This window comes from Stomoxys calcitrans, chromosome 2 (genome assembly GCF_963082655.1).
Source record: "Stomoxys calcitrans chromosome 2, idStoCalc2.1, whole genome shotgun sequence".
In the NCBI taxonomy this organism is placed as follows: domain Eukaryota; kingdom Metazoa; phylum Arthropoda; class Insecta; order Diptera; family Muscidae; genus Stomoxys; species Stomoxys calcitrans.
This window is the reverse complement of record NC_081553.1, coordinates 138,167,354-138,185,528: the sequence shown is the minus strand read 5'-3', so window position 1 is coordinate 138,185,528 and position 18,175 is coordinate 138,167,354. Positions and strand designations below refer to the sequence as shown.

Sequence of the window (18,175 nt, the reverse complement as noted above, 5' to 3'; positions counted from 1 at the left end):
TCAATTTGCTTATTTTTTAACGAATTAAAATAACAGCAAACAATTCAAAGAATAGCACAGAAAAGAACTTTCAAAAGTAAGGCAAAATGGGTGATGTTGCTCAAAAGCATTTGACCGGCTTTCTGTATCGCGATTTCTAATTCGCCAGAATCACCATCAGCAGAAATTTGTCAAATGGATCACGGTGCTTTGCGTACCAACCCAACTAGAGTAGGTTGCAAAGCACACATCTGAATTTGAACAGGACTCCTTAAGACGACTTGCTTTACAAGCGCAATAGAAAACAAGTAACAACAAATAACTACTACTATTATATTTAGGCTCTTAAACACAAAATTAACGCCTAATTTGGCAATTTTTTTACCAATAAATAGCAAATGCCTCAATTGTTGTAAAGAAGTTAAAAAATTTTGTAGGGCTTCATTCAAAATTTAAAAATTTTTTATTTAATAAACATTGTCTGCTGATATTAGCAGATTAATTATTCTAGGTTTACATACGTTTTTGGGCCTCAGATCAATATTTCGATGAGTAACAAACGGAATAACGAAATTAGTAACCCCTTTCCTATGGCGGAGGGTATAAAAACAGTGGAAATAAAAAATGGAACATTTAATCGCTCTGACCAATTATTCTTTAAACTAAAAGACTGTCCTGCACAGTTGATCCACTCACTTATTTCTTCTCTCCAACAATAACATTCTTGTAATCACATTGTTGTTAGTTGGTTTATGTCTGGTATTGTGCCCCCACCTAAGTGCCGGCCACGAAAGTAGGGCAAAGACATAGAAAATGCTCCAACATCTCATCATCTTCGGCGCATGCCCTACACATGCTATCACTTGGCGCACCGATTTTGCATTAGTGAGCTCGTAGTCCTATGTGTCCTGTTATGACACCGAGAGCTTTTGCTGACTTCATGCTTGCTTCCTTTCAGTAAAGGCATCGTCTACTCACAATCCGTATCACTCCATAGGATTTTAGTCGTCCTGCTGACCATTTCGCTGTTCCACAGTGTTACATACGTTCGTAGCCCACGCTCTTAACTCAGACTGCGTCAACCCGAAAGGCTTCGGGTTAACAAAGTTTATGGACGGCAGTCCTCTGACCTTCACATATTTAGTATGCTATCTATTTAGGAGAGTTTAAGGTTTTAGTTTACGTTAATATTTCTGCACAGGAAACAACGACTGCTTCTCTCGTTTCCACTAAGTAGGGTTTTTTTATGTTGCTTTATCTGCAAACAAGTTGCGATATCATGTATCGAAAAACACAAACTAGTTATTCGTTATTTAATTTAATAGGGATATTGTTAATCAGTATATAATTATACTCCTGACATCTTAGGGTGTCTTCTGTATTCCACAATTACCATTCTTTAACTAAATGCGATGTAGCAATTTTATCTCAAATAATTCATTTGGTTTTAAGGTCTGTGGTATGTCCCACAAAATGGATTCGAAGCAAAAGTAATTCACAATCAATCAAAAAGAAATCAATCAATTCTTTGATAAAATCCGGAGGTGGTATTGATAATATTGAAGCCCTCGAGAAATGACCGGGGTGATAATGAGGTTTTTACTATCACAAGACACTGGAAGTAAGCCGGCCATATGTTCTACTACCAGATATTGTAGTCATCATATGATTTACAATTCAGTTCGTTTCCTAGTGGCGAAGTTCACGGAATCAAAAAAGTGTAGTCGATCATTTTATTTAATAAAATAAAAATCAGTGAGTGGTCCCATGAAGTAAGACAATTCAATAACATAACACATTTCTTAAACACTAAAACGTTTTGTGGATAGCAACTGATTTTTCCTTGACCTGCTAGTTGCACATGGATTTGTTCTAACACGAAAGAACCTTCCAGTATCAAACATCTGCTAAGGACTATGCGACGTGTTCCGCTTATCAAATGCGCTCAACGCAAAAAAAATCTTTCAGCTTATTTTTCTAGTTTTCGTCTTTAGGGGTTGGCAACCACTTGAGAATCCTTTTTTCTAAATATATACAAATTTAACAGGAGTTTGCATTCAAACAGCGACCTGGCAAGGCTTTCAAGAAACAAGACAAAGAACGTCTTCCGTTTTGCATTTTCGAAATCTGGAAAGAACCATCAATAGTTATTTGAAGGAGCAAAAAGATTTTAAAGTTAGAAAATTTCAATATTAAGCTATTTTCTGGAAATTTCCAATGAGCATTATTACTTGCAGTAATTTTACATTTGGCTTTGTGTTTTAAAACTACGAAACAGAACCGGAAACCAACCAATAACTCGACAATTTACAAGAAGAAAATGGAGATGGATTGGCCATACACTACGCATACCGTCCGACAAAATAGCCACCAAAACTGCTCTTGAATGGAACCCACAGGGGTCACGACGTAGGAGCTGACCCAAAAATATGTGGCGCAGAGCAGTCACAAATGAATTAAAGATATTAAACAAATATTTTTAAGAAATAAAAAATAAAATCAAGAAAGTAATTGCGGATTTTTCATATAGTCGGCGTTGACAAATTTTCTCACAGCTTGCGACTCTGTAATTGCATTCTTTCTTCTGGCAGTTATCAGCTGTTACTTTTAGCTTGCTTTAGAAAAAAAGTATATTTGATTAGAGTTCATTCTAAGTTTTATTAAAAATGCATTTACTTTCTTTTAAAAAATCCGCAATTACTTTTTGGGCAACCTAATATATATGTACCCCTTCACCAGGGACATGGCCAGGATTATATTTTGGGCTGGGCCCACCCCACAGTTTTCCAAAGCCCAAAAAATTGCTAAAATTCTTCTGTTATTGTGAAATTGGTAAAGATACCTCAAACTTTTTATTTGAGATTGTGGCCACTACTACGTGCAGGAACTGATCCATCGATGCACAGTGATGCAGTTTGAGTTTTTTCGATGCAGAAATTATATCTCTTAAAGCGAATAAGATAATTGAATGATTTAAACAGCATATGATAGATAAGTGTTCAGCCTACAAATGTTTGAAAAAGGTGCTACGCCTTTTATGTCCTTAGTTATGGCTCATCATAGTTCAAATTTATGGAAAAATGCTAACTAAGTGAAGTAAATTTTTTTTCCTATTTTAAGGCTATAATATTTTAAAATTACCCAGCAAAAACTAGATAAGCACATGTCATTACGCACTGGCATACCAATAGGCAAATTTTTGTTACTCGTAGGAATACCTAATAATGGATTAACTATAATGAGTTAAATAAGTACTTATCGGTAATAAGAAGTTAAAGAATACCCAAAATTTAAGCAATAATTCAAAAGAAATCCGGAAGAAAACGAAGAAGAATTCTATTAAATCTTAAAGTAGTTAGGAAATTTTGAAGAAATCAAGAACTTTTCCCATTCTGTTATGGTTCAGGGATTTATTTTTGATATTTTTTAATTTAATATTATTATTTTATTAAACTGTCTATATCATCTACACTTTTTAGAGTTATGACATTCATGCTCTTTCCCAAAAAATTAGACTGTTGGTACCACGGTAACTTTCCTGTTTTAGAAACCTCTTCAATTATTTTGGTCCAATATGGAACAAATATAGATTGAAGGGGTTCAAAACTATTAAGGCCGTCTTGGACCCTTTCCGGGCAGAATTCTAAGTATTCGTGATCTAATCTAAAACTCTTATCATTTTCAGAACCCTTTTGGACTCTTACTACTACTACTACTAAATTATAATATTTTTAATACCTAAATCATTTTTAGTTTTAAAAGCAAAGAAAATTTGAATTCTTTCTGTTAGTCAAAAAAAGGCTTTAGATCTCATTTGAATATTTTTAATTCCTACAGAAATTTACTGTATTAAAAAGAAAAAAAAAACTTAAATAATATGATTTCAACTAATTATATTCTATTAAAATTCGTTATTTTTGAAAAGTAAGTACTACTGAATCGGAGTCATTATTTTGGGTGATTCAGTACATTTGTAAGTAACTCATTATTTTGCAACATTTAGTATGTTTGCGGGTATGCCATTATTTTAAAGCAATACGTATTTTTTAAATGAGGCTATTATTTTCCATATGGTATGTCATTATTTTTAGCACTTCAATATTTTTACGAAGAATTCATTATTTGTCATCTGGTGGTATGTTTGCTCTAAAGCACTTTCCTCGAAGGTCATGCCTATGTTAAAGTATTATTGCGGATATATCTACTAATAAGTGGTTACAGAATCCTGCTTCGGGTTACCCACGGACTTACCCGGTAATATGACTTTTTGCTGGAAAATATTTTTATATGATTTGCATGAAATTTCGCATGTACTATTTCACTCTCACATTTTATTATACCCACCACCATAGGATGGGAGTACACTAATCTAGTCATTTGGTTTGTAAAACATCGAAATATTCATTTAGTATGTATATTCTTGATCGTCTCGACGTTTTGAGTCGATCTAGCCATGTCCGTCCGTCTGTCGAAATCACGACAGCGTTAGAACGCGTAAAGCTAGCCGCTTGAAAATTTGTACAGATACTTAATATTGATGTAGGTCGTTCGTATTGCAAATAGGCCATACCGGTTTGGATTTAGATATAAACCGATCTTCTTGGGTCCTTAAAAGCCGCAATTTTTGTCCGATTTTGCATGTAGTTTTCTGTTAAGACTTCCAACAACTATGCTAATAACGGTCCGAATCGCTGTATAATCTGATATAGCTCCCATATAAACCGATATGACTTTTTGAGCCCTTACAAGCCGCAATCTTTGTCCGATTTGGCTGAAATTTTGCATGTAGTATTCTATTAGGACTTCCAATAACTGTATTAAGAACCCATATAAACCGGTCCTTCGTTAAACGTTGTTCGGTTCCTAGAAGCTTTAATTTTTGCTGGTGTGACAGAAGTTTCGTATGTAGAATAATATTATGCCCATCACGTAAGGGGTCGATTATGGATGGCAACTCAACTATAAATGCGTTGGCAGAAGATAAAATCAAGAAGAAAAAATAGTATAAAGTCGAAAATTTTTGTCAGTTTCATTCGATGGCAGTGTTTTGAACGTTCAACTACTAAATAAATTGTAAAAAGGTACGCAATTCAATGCAGAAATGGACATTTCTATAACAAGTTTCCGCGTTGGAAACTCAACTAAAGTTGGTTTGCCATCCATAATCGACCTATAAATTTATTTTGTATTAATTTTTAGCAAAATACATGGTGTACGTTCCCAAGATTCGGCCCGGCCGAACTTTGCACGCTTTTATTTGTTTTTTTTTTTCATTTCATCTTATTTATTTTATTTTATTTTTACTACACTCAACCAAATTTGTTATTCAAAACCGCAAAAATGTTTGCTAAAACAGCAGTTTTTTCTGCCGAAAATGGGAAAGCAGACATTACTGCTCCATTAGCAAACATTTCGTACTGCTGTTTCTACTAACAAAATCTGCTTAATATACAAGTCTGCTGAAAAAAATTGTATGCTCCTTTTTATGGTTGCCTACTTTACTTGTTTGTTTTTATTACTTTAGGCATTTTTTACAATTGTTTTAGACATGTTATTGGAAGAGATGATTTTAATTTGTTACTTTAAAGAAGCTACCTGTTCCATCCATTGGTATACATTTCGAAATGTGGCTGAGCTAGATCACATTTTTTGTTATTGCTCTACTAATGTGTACATGACTGGCATGGTCTTTTGTATCTAAATCTAAAGAAAAAATATAATGAAAGTATACATTCAATGGTGATTATAACATCCACTGAGAAACACATTTACATTTGCATTTTATTCTTTCTTCTAACATCCCCTTCATAATTAACCAGCAATCATTTGCAGCAAACAACAGACTTTTCGGCAGCAGGCCTGCAATTCTGGATTGCAGAACTACTGCTGTAATAGCAAAATTAACTACTAATAGCAGATAGTGTTTGCTATTTTCAGCAAATTTTTTCTATGACTGTATATTTTATTTTTTATTCTATTTTATATTATGCTCCGCCTAACAACACCTTATAAATAGGCAACTCATGAGTGATATTCCACGAGAGTTTGTTCAACGTTTTTATTAACTATTGGATAACTAATGCTTCTAACGAATGATTTATCAACGTTTCCTGTTTCGAAGATGACGCTGCAAGTATTTGTATGTTATTTCTTGTAGCAATTCATCAGTTACGTACATATGTATAAAATTCGTATGGCACTCGTGCCTTCTCCATGGGCTTTATTAAGCTTTGCTTTGTCATCCAAGTCATCATTTCTCCAGTGCATATAGGAAATAATATTTCAAATCCTGCGTTTTCACCTTTCATCGTTTCTCAGTTTCCTAACATTATTCCACCAATCTCGAGGATCTTCTACATCGTCTATTATTCTCTCCAATCTATTATTCAATGGTGATTATAACATCCACTGAGAAACACATTTACATTTGCATTTTATTCTTTCTTCTAACATCCCCTTCATAATTAACCAGCAATCATTTGCAGCAAACAACAGACTTTTCGGCAGCAGGCCTGCAATTCTGGATTGCAGAACTACTGCTGTAATAGCAAAATTAACTACTAATAGCAGATAGTGTTTGCTATTTTCAGCAAATTTTTTCTATGACTGTATATTTTATTTTTTATTCTATTTTATATTATGCTCCGCCTAACAACACCTTATAAATAGGCAACTCATGAGTGATATTCCACGAGAGTTTGTTCAACGTTTTTATTAACTATTGGATAACTAATGCTTCTAACGAATGATTTATCAACGTTTCCTGTTTCGAAGATGACGCTGCAAGTATTTGTATGTTATTTCTTGTAGCAATTCATCAGTTACGTACATATGTATAAAATTCGTATGGCACTCGTGCCTTCTCCATGGGCTTTATTAAGCTTTGCTTTGTCATCCAAGTCATCATTTCTCCAGTGCATATAGGAAATAATATTTCAAATCCTGCGTTTTCACCTTTCATCGTTTCTCAGTTTCCTAACATTATTCCACCAATCTCGAGGATCTTCTACATCGTCTATTATTCTCTCCAATCTATTAAAAATATTTTTCAATAATTCAAATAAAATAATACCAGCAGGTGTTCACAATGTACAGTATTTTTTTATCAGAATCCATATAAATGTCAATGTTTTACAATACAATTTACAATTTACCTACCATCAGATTTTAGTTTTCTGAAGAGCTTCACAATTCCTGGTTTCACTTTAACCACATTTTGGGGTTCAGTAGAAATTAAATAAAAAATCTCAAATAAATTGCTGTTCTCTTCTTGGATTTTTATTATTAATTTATCTCTGGTTGTATACGCGATAATTATTCGTCTCATTAACTTATTGTATATTGCTTTTTTTAACATTAATATCAGTAAACATGAACAAACAAGGAAACATAAGATATGAAAACAAAAACAAACATTTCTTGACATATTCAACAATTAACAGTGGGAAGAGTACCACAATACTGGAGGGACGATTATAACACATGGAGGACTTATTCCTCTTCATCATCGTCCATTATGGCTTTGAAGCTAAAAGGTTGGAAGGCATAGCCCAAACCTTCATAGAACTTGCTCATGAATTCGACCCTGAAAATCAGACATGTTAGATTGCAGGTGACTTTGTAAAAAATTGATGTGTTTTTGGATACATACCAGTGAAGACGCAAGGTGTGCAGGAAGGCTGACAAACCTTCCATCATAACCAAAATAGCCAACGTGAAGAGACACCAGGCGCCGAAAATGAAATACAAAACAACGGCACCAGAATAGGATGTTTGTTTTAAACCCATGGCTAAAACCATGTTCCACAAAACTTCGGATAATTCTGTAAATAAAGACGACACATAGTAATTATGCAATTTTGATTTTGGTATCAAAATATTTTGATATATCTTTCATAATTGTGGCTAGCCCCGCGTAGTATAGTGTAGTGGCGCCACACCTCCTTTTACAATACGTATAATAATATTTTATATTTCTAATTTTATCTCCCTTTCGAGACGAGCTTAACGATCGAAGAATTTTTGCAATGGAAAATTAAAGCCAGAGTATACAATAACATCAACAATGGTATGACGCTTTTTAAGGAGGTCACTCATCAGATACCTTGGAAACTTCAAGGGTCTTTCAGAGGTAAGTTGTACTTGTATCGAATTTATTGCGAAAACGCCTTTATGATGTTAGTTCGACATTAACAAAGCTCAACACTCTGTCCAATAGCTGTCCCTCTACAATGCATGTGTTTGTGTTGTAGTGATGGATTTACATCCATGGTTTACACATGTTTCTGTGCATCCCGGTTCGATTCCGATTGGGCTCTGCCGAATTTTATTCTTCAAGATTTTTGTCTGCTAAGCCTAGTGCTGACATCGACTTTTCAGCCCAACCACTGTCATCAAAACGCGCTAAAAAATATGGTCACGAAGAAAATGCGAACACATTCCGTAGAAGTGGTACTGAGTACTTTGAGTAAAATAGTAGCGACATGTCGCTGCGCCAATACAAATTTCGCTTCAATTAATTGCCAATGTAATTAAATGCTCACGAAATGCGCACCAATCAGCTCTATTTCAATGACTTCTGTAAAGTTTTGATTTTGGCACTTACATCTTTTTAGCGGTTAGGGGAGGATATATATGGGAGCTATATCCAAATCTGAACCTATTTCTTCCAATTTCAGTAGGCTTCATCCCTACGCCAAAAAAATTTGTGTGCCAAATTTAAAGACGACCAGATGAAAATATCGACCTGTAGTCTGTACACAAATTAACATGGACAGACGGGCATAGCTTCGATTTGGATCTTACAAACAAATGCACTAAGTTATAATACCCTGTACCACAGAGGTGGTGTAGGGTATACAAATGGTTTTCTTTTAGTTTAAGAATTCGTATAAAGGAAACACTATTTTAACATAAACTATCTTAACATAAGAACAGGTGGATAAATTGCCGATCCCATGACATAAATATAAGGGAGAAAGTGGCACAAGGCACGCCGCAGAGGGGCATTTTATCGCCACTCCTTTGGTTGGCCACCGTAAATGCAGACGATGTTATAATACTTCTTAGGGGTAAGGATCCGAACTAGCTATGCAGGTCTTGCATATGGCATATGACTGGGCTAGACCCAGAGGTCTCAATGTTAACCCAGAGAAGACTGAAATATGCCTGTTCACGAGGAAGACGAAGGTGAGCCACAGTCTTGGATTGACGGAATCCTAGTATTGCCGTCTGGAAGATGATGTTAAACGGATGGATCAAAGCTAGGGGACAGAGTGGGCCTGGGGTCTACATTGAGAATCCAGGTACTGAGATCTCTTTTAGACTGGCTGACCAGGCGGTCCTGCACGCGGAGATCCGGGCGATCAGGGATTGTGTGAGGTGGTGTGGTACTAACGCGAGGACGTCGAGTATGAACATCTTTACGGACAGTAAAATGGCCATAAGGGCAATAACAACCGAATTCTCTGAGGATGGCATAATCGGCATCGTTTGGGTGCTGGGCCATAACGGAGTAAGGGGGAATGAAATGGAAGACGATTTGGTAGCGAAGGCCAGAGAACTGCCGTCAATAAACTTGGTTAGCCCGAAGCTAGGGATATCGGCTTGATTAAGTAGTTATTGATGGAAGACAATTATCAATTATAATTTTTTTTGTTCAATTTTACTGGCCAAAAGTCAAATTTTTTGTCATCGCCTATTTTTATTAAAATTTTATGTATTTCAATAGCAAAGATATTAAAAAACAAAATTAGTTAAAAGAATTTCCTACTGACTGGGCTACATAAGAAAATGAAAGCCACTTTAAAAAATTCCCTTTCTAATACAGTGTGGTCCGAACCCCCACTGACCAAAAGTATTTCAATAGTTTGTAGCATGTGTAGTCGCAAGACCTCTGTAACTTTTGAACTGGAAATCTGACCGAAATCTATGGTTTGCAGTAGACGACACTAGCTTTCAGAAAAACGCTTGTGGAGGCACCCTGTTACAAGTACACTAAAAGTACTGTTACAAGTAACAAAATTCTGAAGTACTGCACCGAATCGCTTGAAAATTTCTCTAATGAAAGAGCTTTTCAAGATAAAGCATTCCAAAGTATAATAAAGTGCTAAATGTGAGTGTGTTATAGTCAAACTTAGAAAATACTTACGGGCATGAGCCAATGACAAAGCCCACAAACGCAAATAGGAGGCAGTATGCGAAATGGTACTTAGAACATATTCAATGGTGTGGATGGCTTGATGAATGAAAATTTCACTCATTGGCTCATCGTCATGGCCATGGCCGCCACCTTCATGAGCATCGGATGCTGTTGGTAATTGAGTTTCGCCTTCGTTCATTTCCATGTTACCTGTCAATTCACCATTGTGTTTGGCCTGGAAACAGTAGATAGGAAGAAAATGATTATTTTAATAAAATGGCAAATGACTACTTGAACATGCTGTACTCACGTGAGCCTGGTTTTTGCGTGTGAATTTAATGTACAATGGTTTGCCCAACAACATCCATGGGATACAGATTAGGGCTATGAAAACAAATACACGTTCCACAGATGATTGACCATCGAACATGTATTCATTGCACCCAGGCAATGGTTCGGTGTGCTTGAACAACATCATGTTTATAAACATAATCAGGACGGAGGGGGCACATCCAGGAGTATTGGCTTGCACATCTGTCACGGCAGTGTAGGTGACCCACTTGAAGAACATCATGAAGACCATGTAACCAAACAATAGAACTAAGAAAAGGATCTGTGGCACGAATTCCAGAACGATGCTGGATACCCGCTTGAAATGCAAAAAATTGACGACCGACATACAGACGCCAAATATCATGTGGGCAACACCGGTAATAATGGACAGTTTCATTTTATAGGTGTTCAAGAAGATGATCTTGTTATCAGCCATTTGCCAGATGGGGTCTAAGCCGATGGGATATACACCTTTGACATGATATTGGGGATTCAACTGCAGTGAAGGGTTCTTTATTACAGTTGAGGTATTGTAACGAGGTGTCCAGGTAGAGCCAAAAATATTCATCGATTTTGAGAAAACATCATTGTAGATGAAACCCGTGTAGCATGAGAAAATACCCATGAGCAAAATGATGTAACGGCCACCAAAGAAAATGTTCCAGATTTCTCCTCCTTTCTTGCGGGCCAGAGATTTCTCATATATGCACATCCAGGCACCAAACAGGGTCAAAATGAAACCATGACCCAAATCACCAAACATGACGGCGAATAGGAAGGGGAATGTTATGCAAGTGTACAAAGCGGGGTTGCACTCACGGTAAGAGGCAATACCGTAGGCATCAATTAGATTTTGGAAGCCACGAGTAAAACGGTTTGTGCGATTGAAAGTAGGTGGTTGTTCGTTGGTGTCGATGACATTCAAGAATGATGGAATAGTACTTCCGACAGCAGCGGAACCATCTGACAAAGCCTTCTGTACAATGGGCAAATCCTTGGTGGGTACCCAGCATTCACCAATCAAGCACTTTTTGGTCACATCCATATTGAACAAGTTCAATGTGTGGTAGATAGCCTTCATCTTTTTTACCATTATCGACCAGGAAGGCAAATTTTTTGAGACGGTGGCTAAAACACGGCTACGATGGTCTTCAGTTTGGCTTAAAACCAGTTTCAAATCTTCCAGGCGAGTACGTACGCCCTTTACCATCTCCTCACGTTCTGTGTGTGAACTTGGACATGGATACATTGAAGCATGGAAACCTGTGCATACCTTCTTAATGCGATTCTTTAGCTGCTCACCCTGGAAGAAGGCTACAAAGACGGTCTTGTATATTGGATGGCCGGTGGCAGGGTCATTGAGGGGTTCATCCAAGTCGGAACGCTTCAAAAACACATTGCCGCGTGAAATACGCCACAACATGCGTTCGAAGGCAAACACACGCTCGCGATTGATAACACCAGCCACGAATCCTAAACGACCACGGCTTTGGGCGGCCACATCATCGGCACCTCCGCGGTTACTGCTGTCCAAATTGAGAACTTCTTGATCGGAAAAGAAACCCTGTGTGTTCTCCAACACTTTGCGAAGTTCGGTCAATTCCAGGTAGTTGGATTTCAAATTTACTTCATTTTGAGCTAATTCAAGGATTTCGTTTTCAGTCTTCTCCAAATGAGCTTCCAAATCAATGATTTCTCTGGGATTTGGGGCTTTCGGTATGTCGTCAATAATTTCTGGCATGACAATACCATCTTTTTTGATCTCAGCTTCGATGTAACGTATTTTCCGCTCCAGCTCATCACAACGACGAACTTCAGTTACAAATTTACGTTGAAACGCATTGACGCCACTATTCAACTGTTGAGTAAGAAATAAAAAAGAAAAACATGAAATTTTATTCGCCCACAACCATAATTATTAAAAATAAAGCCCAGTACTGATATTGACTTTTCCCCCGAACAACTGTCACATCGCATTATAAACAAGTAAAAGCGTGCTAAGTTCGGCCGGTCGGAATCTTATATACCCTCCACCATGGATCGCATTTGTCGAGTTATTTTCCCGGTGTCTCTTTTTAGGCAAACAAAGGAAAGGTCCGATTCGGGACATAATGGAATGAAGGTTGGAGACCATAGTAGAAGTCTTTGTGTAAAATTTCAGCCAAATCGAAAAAGGATTGCGCCCTTTAGGGGCTCAAAATGTAAATTAGGGAGATCGTTTTATAGGGGAGCTGTGACACGTATGTTGAAGGTCATGATAGAAGCCGTTGTACAAAATTTCACCGGTTTGAATCGTACTTTGCACAGTTGTTGAAAGTCATAACGAAACACGTCATGCAAAAATCGCAATCGAAACGGATAGGATTTTGGCTCAAGAAGTCAAGATTCAAGATCGGTTTATATGGCAGCTAAATCAAACCGATTTGAACCATATTTTGCACAGTTGTTGGAACACGTCGTGCAAAATTTCAGCCAAATCGGATAGGAATTGCGCCCTATAGAGGTTCAAGAAGTCAAAACCCCAGATACGTTTATATGACTGCAATATCAGGTTATGAACCGATTTCAACCATGAACATCATAACAAAACACCTCGTGCAAAATTTCAGTCAAATCGGATAAGAATTTCGCCCTCTAGTGGTACAAGAAGTCAAGATCCAAGATCGGTTTATATAGCAGCTATATCAAAACATGGAGCGATATGGCCCATTTACAATCCCAACGGACCTACACTTATACGAAGTATTTGTGCAAAATTTCAATCGGCTAGCTTTACTCCTTCGAAAGTTAGTGCTTTCGACAGACAGACGGAAGGACATGGCTAGATCGACATAAAATGTCATGACGATCCAGAATATGTATATACGTTATGGGGTCTGAGACGAATATTTCGAGGAGCAACAAACAGAATGACGAAATTAGTAGACCCCCATCCTATGGTGGAGGGTACAAAAACGATGGCGAAGAAAATGCGATAATATTCCGTAGAAGTGGTACTGAGTTCTTTGAGCAAACTACGAGTGAAATGTCGCTGCGCCTATTCAAATTTCGCTTCAATTAATTGCCAATGTTACTAAATGCTCACGAACTTCGTCCAAGTAACTCTGTTTCATCATAATTGCATTTGTTTTGTGGCTTTGTTTGACTTTGTGCTATGTCGTCCAATAGAATGTGGCATATTTCGCCAACAATTAATAGGCAATTTTCGTGTGAATGAAGTTAGTACTAGGCTAAAGGACGAACGTTTGGCAATGCCGAACTTTTGATAGGTGGTAATTCGCGTAGCGGGTTTTTCGCCCAAAACGACAAAAGTCATAAAGTCAGAAAAAGCCCAAATACCTACAGTTGCATATGATCCAGCTTTCCGGCGCCTTTTCCCTCGTATACACTTATTTATAAAATATATTTAATAATAAGTAACGTTCAAAAAGCCCAATCTAATGATAGTACTCCTTAATTTAGATATGGCTTGTGCTGCCTCATAAAATCCAAATCATGTCATATACATATATGTATGGGTATACGATTTCAATATGGTATTATTGCACATTGCAAATTTGCCCATCAACATCACATTAAGGAACTGGATTGCAGGGGTTCAAGATGTCAAACCGGGAAATCGATTTATATGGGAGCTATTTCAGGTTATACACCGATTTTGACCGTACTTGGCTCGGTAGTTGGAAGTCGTTACAGTACACTACGTGCAAAATTCCAGACAAATCGAATAACAATTGTGGATTCAAGGGGATCAAGAATAAAATCGGGAGATCGGTTTGTATGGGAAATATATCAGGTTATAGACCGATTTAAATTATACAATACTTATAAGGGATTTTTTAAGTTATAACAAAAATCTCCGATATAATTCATTTGCAGCCCACTACATCAATAACAACTAACTGTACAAACGGACGGCCGCACATGGCTAGATCGGTTTAGAATGTCGAGACTATCTAGCCATGGGGTCGCAGATCAATATTTAAGGTGTTACAAACGGAATGATTGGACTAGTTTGCCCAACATCCCATAGTAGTGGATGTGGCTCTGTATTCCAAAGCTATATTCCGTACACGAATCACTATGCCAGAGAAAACAAAACGCGTAAAGAAAAGACAAAAATGTCTATATACAGTGTTCAAATACCCCGTATATCGTTTCCGCTCCTCCACTTGCCTCCAGCGTTTCAACCAGGGCTGCGGAATTGGAGTCGAAAATTTTTTCCCGGAGTATAAGAAAATTTCCTCGACTCCGGACAAAATAAAAAAAATATTTCCACAAAAACAAAAAAATTATGTCAAAGAATAGAAATGCATTAAATTTTTCTTTAGAAATTTTACAAAACAGATTTTAATAAATTCCGACTGTAAATGGGTACATGTTTCACTGGCAGCTAAGAAAAATATCCTTAAAGTGCACTTACATATTTTAAGGAATTATATACCTCTTCTTATTCTACACTAACTAAAAAGTTATGTAGTAAATATTTTTTACTTGCTTCTACAACGTGATGAACTTCAAATTAGCAAGGCCGCAAAATCGATGGTAATAAGCTTCAGTAAAAATTTGTAGTATGTCACAGATTGCAATTAAGGATATAATTTTCCCTTCCCTTTTTTGAATTGTATATAAGTAAATTTTTTAGGAAATTTCTATACCTACTTTAAGTTACTAATTACAATTTCTTTCAAAATAGGATATGTTCCCGAAGTTTAGCAATTTATCAAATAGAGGAGAAAATTTTCATAAAGCGTAATAAAATTTGTATACCAATTTTAGGTAAATTTTTTACTACATAATATGATACCCTTTTTTCAGTGTTTTCAAAACTTGCACATGCATTTTGAATAAGCTCAGTTTTCGAACAATTTAAAAGTCCAGCTCAGGAAAAAGTTGATTCATTAATCACCATAGGCACTTACGTATAGTACGAAATAATTTTTAAGTACATAATATATAAGTTTTTTTGTATAAATTAAAATTAATCTAAACCAATATGGCCAACATGGGACAGCAAACGACCCACATTTACCCATTAGTTCATAAAATATTTTTTTTTTTGAAAAATTGTAACCAGTAAGCGATTTTGAAAAAAATTTTCTATGTAAAAGGGGAAACTTAATTTTAACCCTCTATAAAAGACGATTTGTCCCTGGGGTGGGCCTAAATAGGTAAATTTGCTTCATTTTCATCATAATTTGAACGCGCATATTGGTAGGATTAGTCTCAACCAGCTGTCAAAGTAAAAATATTGGTCCCGTTACGTTCTTCCTTTATTTGACAATCTTCCTGATCCCTGGTGAGACAATCAGAAAAAAAATTGTCAGTGGTGGCGACATTTGTGTGGTTTTCCCATGTAAAAACTTCTCCCGTTCGGACTCGGCTATAAAAAGGAGACCCTTTATCTTTGAGCTTCAACTTAAATCGGACATTGACACGTGAGAAGATTGATTTTGTTCATTAATGGAATGTTCATGGGCAAATTTGAATTTTTACATACGAAATTATGAAATTTGGGGAAAATGCACATAGGACGCACCCACCCAATTTTGAGTCTAGGAACACCTATCCGAATTCCTTTTCTGGGGCAAAGGCCTCTGGACCCTCTAGGGAGAAAAAAAATGCCCGTTGCCGCTACCCAGGGATTGCCGCGTTTAAGTGGCATCACATTTCAATGCCCTCAGAAGTATATTTAATGTGGGATCCCTTTACACCCTCGATGTGATGTCTTCATACTCATTATTATACTCCTCCTCTTCATCCTTAGTTTTGGAAAAAATGAAAACTGGAAAAAATGCCACATGTGACTGTAATTAATTTTTTTTTTGCGTTTCCATAATCTACTCCTTAACACCTTTCATTTGATACCCGTAATGACTAGGGTTAAGCGTGGTTTAAAATCCTCAAGACCACGTAGTTCCTTCTCGGGTCCAATATTTAGACTTGTATTTACATATTCTTAATCTATTCGTTAATAGCTTTCATTTGATATCCATATTGGCTAGATGGAGCACCTCACCTCCATTCTATAGTGGCGGGTACGAAATAGCATTTTTAAGTGCCCAAGTCGCAAATTTGTCGGAGTCGGAGTCGAGTCAAAACTGCTCGACTACGCAGCGTTCACTGCGTTCATCGCAAAAAAATATCACGTGCATTTTTTCTTTGGTGAAATTTTGACTCCGGGCACTGTGCTGTCCCTAATAGAAAGAATAGATTACACATTCTATAAGCCGGCATTTTATAAAAACTTCTGTACCACTATACCCGGTAGATCCATTTAGACTTCAATACGATTGGTTCCAGACTATATTACCATCTGGGCTTTGGGATATACTGGGGCTGTCGTTTTGAGAAGGTTACCCGATTACTGTAGTAGTTGTGGTGGAGAGTTATAACGAAGGTTGAACTACGACAGTAGAACTAGAATTTGTGGGTACGCCTATAGCGACATGTTAGCTGATTCTTCTCCACTTTGGGTTCGTATTCCTTTGAAGACTTGTCTGAATCAGCGGATATGAAGACTCTCAAGTTATTAGCGTTTAAAGTGATCTTGATGATCTTTCTTTCCTTTTTACTGTGGTAAAAATGCAAATTTTGCCCATGAACATTCCACTGAGGAACAGGGGCAAACTTCGCACATATCAATAATACATACAATGATACTGTGGTATCACTATGAAATTAAATGTCTATATAAATTCACCTACTCATAAGCCCCTAAGCTAACACCCATGACTGACCCACTGGCCGTAAAGGTTAAACAAAAAAATTAATATGATAATAAACCCCAGCCCCTACATATTTTAATGAAATGTATCGCGTTTAAGGAAACTTACATCACGAAATTGCACACATCCTGTTTCACCCAATTCGGAAACTGAAGTGTACGCTGCTTCCGGTTGTATGAACATCTGGCACAGGGCCATTTCCTCACTTCGAAACATATCACCCATGGTGAAGCCGTCTTAGCCAAAACCCCTGCAAAACAAAAAAGAAATAAAATAAAAATTTAAATTATGTTAAAAGTCAACAAACTCTAATTGAAAAAAATATGAAGCCTCTGGGGCTATTGAATGGCAAATAACACTATAAAAATATTGCGCTCAACAAACCACACCAAGAATGGTCCATGTTTCCATTCAACACTAATAGCAATAAATGTGGGCTTCGTACAGCCCTCAAAAGCATTGGGGTTTGTCGGCATCTTTTTCTTTTACGATCTCCACCTTGATTACAAAAAAACGGCAGACGGACAATCAGTACAAAAGGGATGCGTGGACAAACGGACGGGACCGAATCGGTCACTGCATCACACCCACAGTAGTGTCACAGGTTAGAGTTCATGCTTTACGAATTTCATTATAAATATGATCTAAATTTCACACAACGCCAACCACTGTAGCCGCATTTCGTCCGGGGTGGGGGGACTACTCAGTTGTGTAGGCTCCAAGGGCCGTACGTTTGTAGGTCGAACTTATACCGAATTTACCGCGAAAACGTGTTTAGGATGTGAGTTATATTTGTGTCCATTACACCAATCCTAAATTCTGACTTTTGGTAAGATAGTTCGAAAATAATTTATATTTAACGTCTTCTTAAATATTTCTAGAGTCAATCCCGAAATTGTTGTTTTCGATATTGTTTTCGGCTTTAAAATACGCATTTCGTGCACACTTTCTTATGCTACCATCGACAAAGGCGAGACCACAATCGTTATTGCCA

The 18,175-nt window shown here is 36.9% G+C and overlaps 1 protein-coding gene across 1 annotated transcript in view; it reads right to left on the bottom strand.

Moving 5' to 3' along the window:
• Positions 1–7,235: 7,235 nt before the first annotated feature.
• The window catches only part of LOC106092567 (V-type proton ATPase 116 kDa subunit a 1), a 31,374-nt gene continuing 20,434 nt past the window's right edge, over positions 7,236–18,175 (bottom strand). The window contains exons 2-6 of the mRNA XM_013259448.2: positions 17,290–17,431; positions 10,431–12,311; positions 10,130–10,355; positions 7,631–7,802; positions 7,236–7,564 (exon numbers count right to left, since the gene is read on the bottom strand). Coding sequence (XP_013114902.1) covers positions 7,471–7,564; positions 7,631–7,802; positions 10,130–10,355; positions 10,431–12,311; positions 17,290–17,406 — 2,490 coding nt within the window. The 5' untranslated portion in view covers positions 17,407–17,431 and the 3' untranslated portion in view covers positions 7,236–7,470. The remainder of the gene's footprint in view (positions 7,565–7,630; positions 7,803–10,129; positions 10,356–10,430; positions 12,312–17,289; positions 17,432–18,175) is intronic.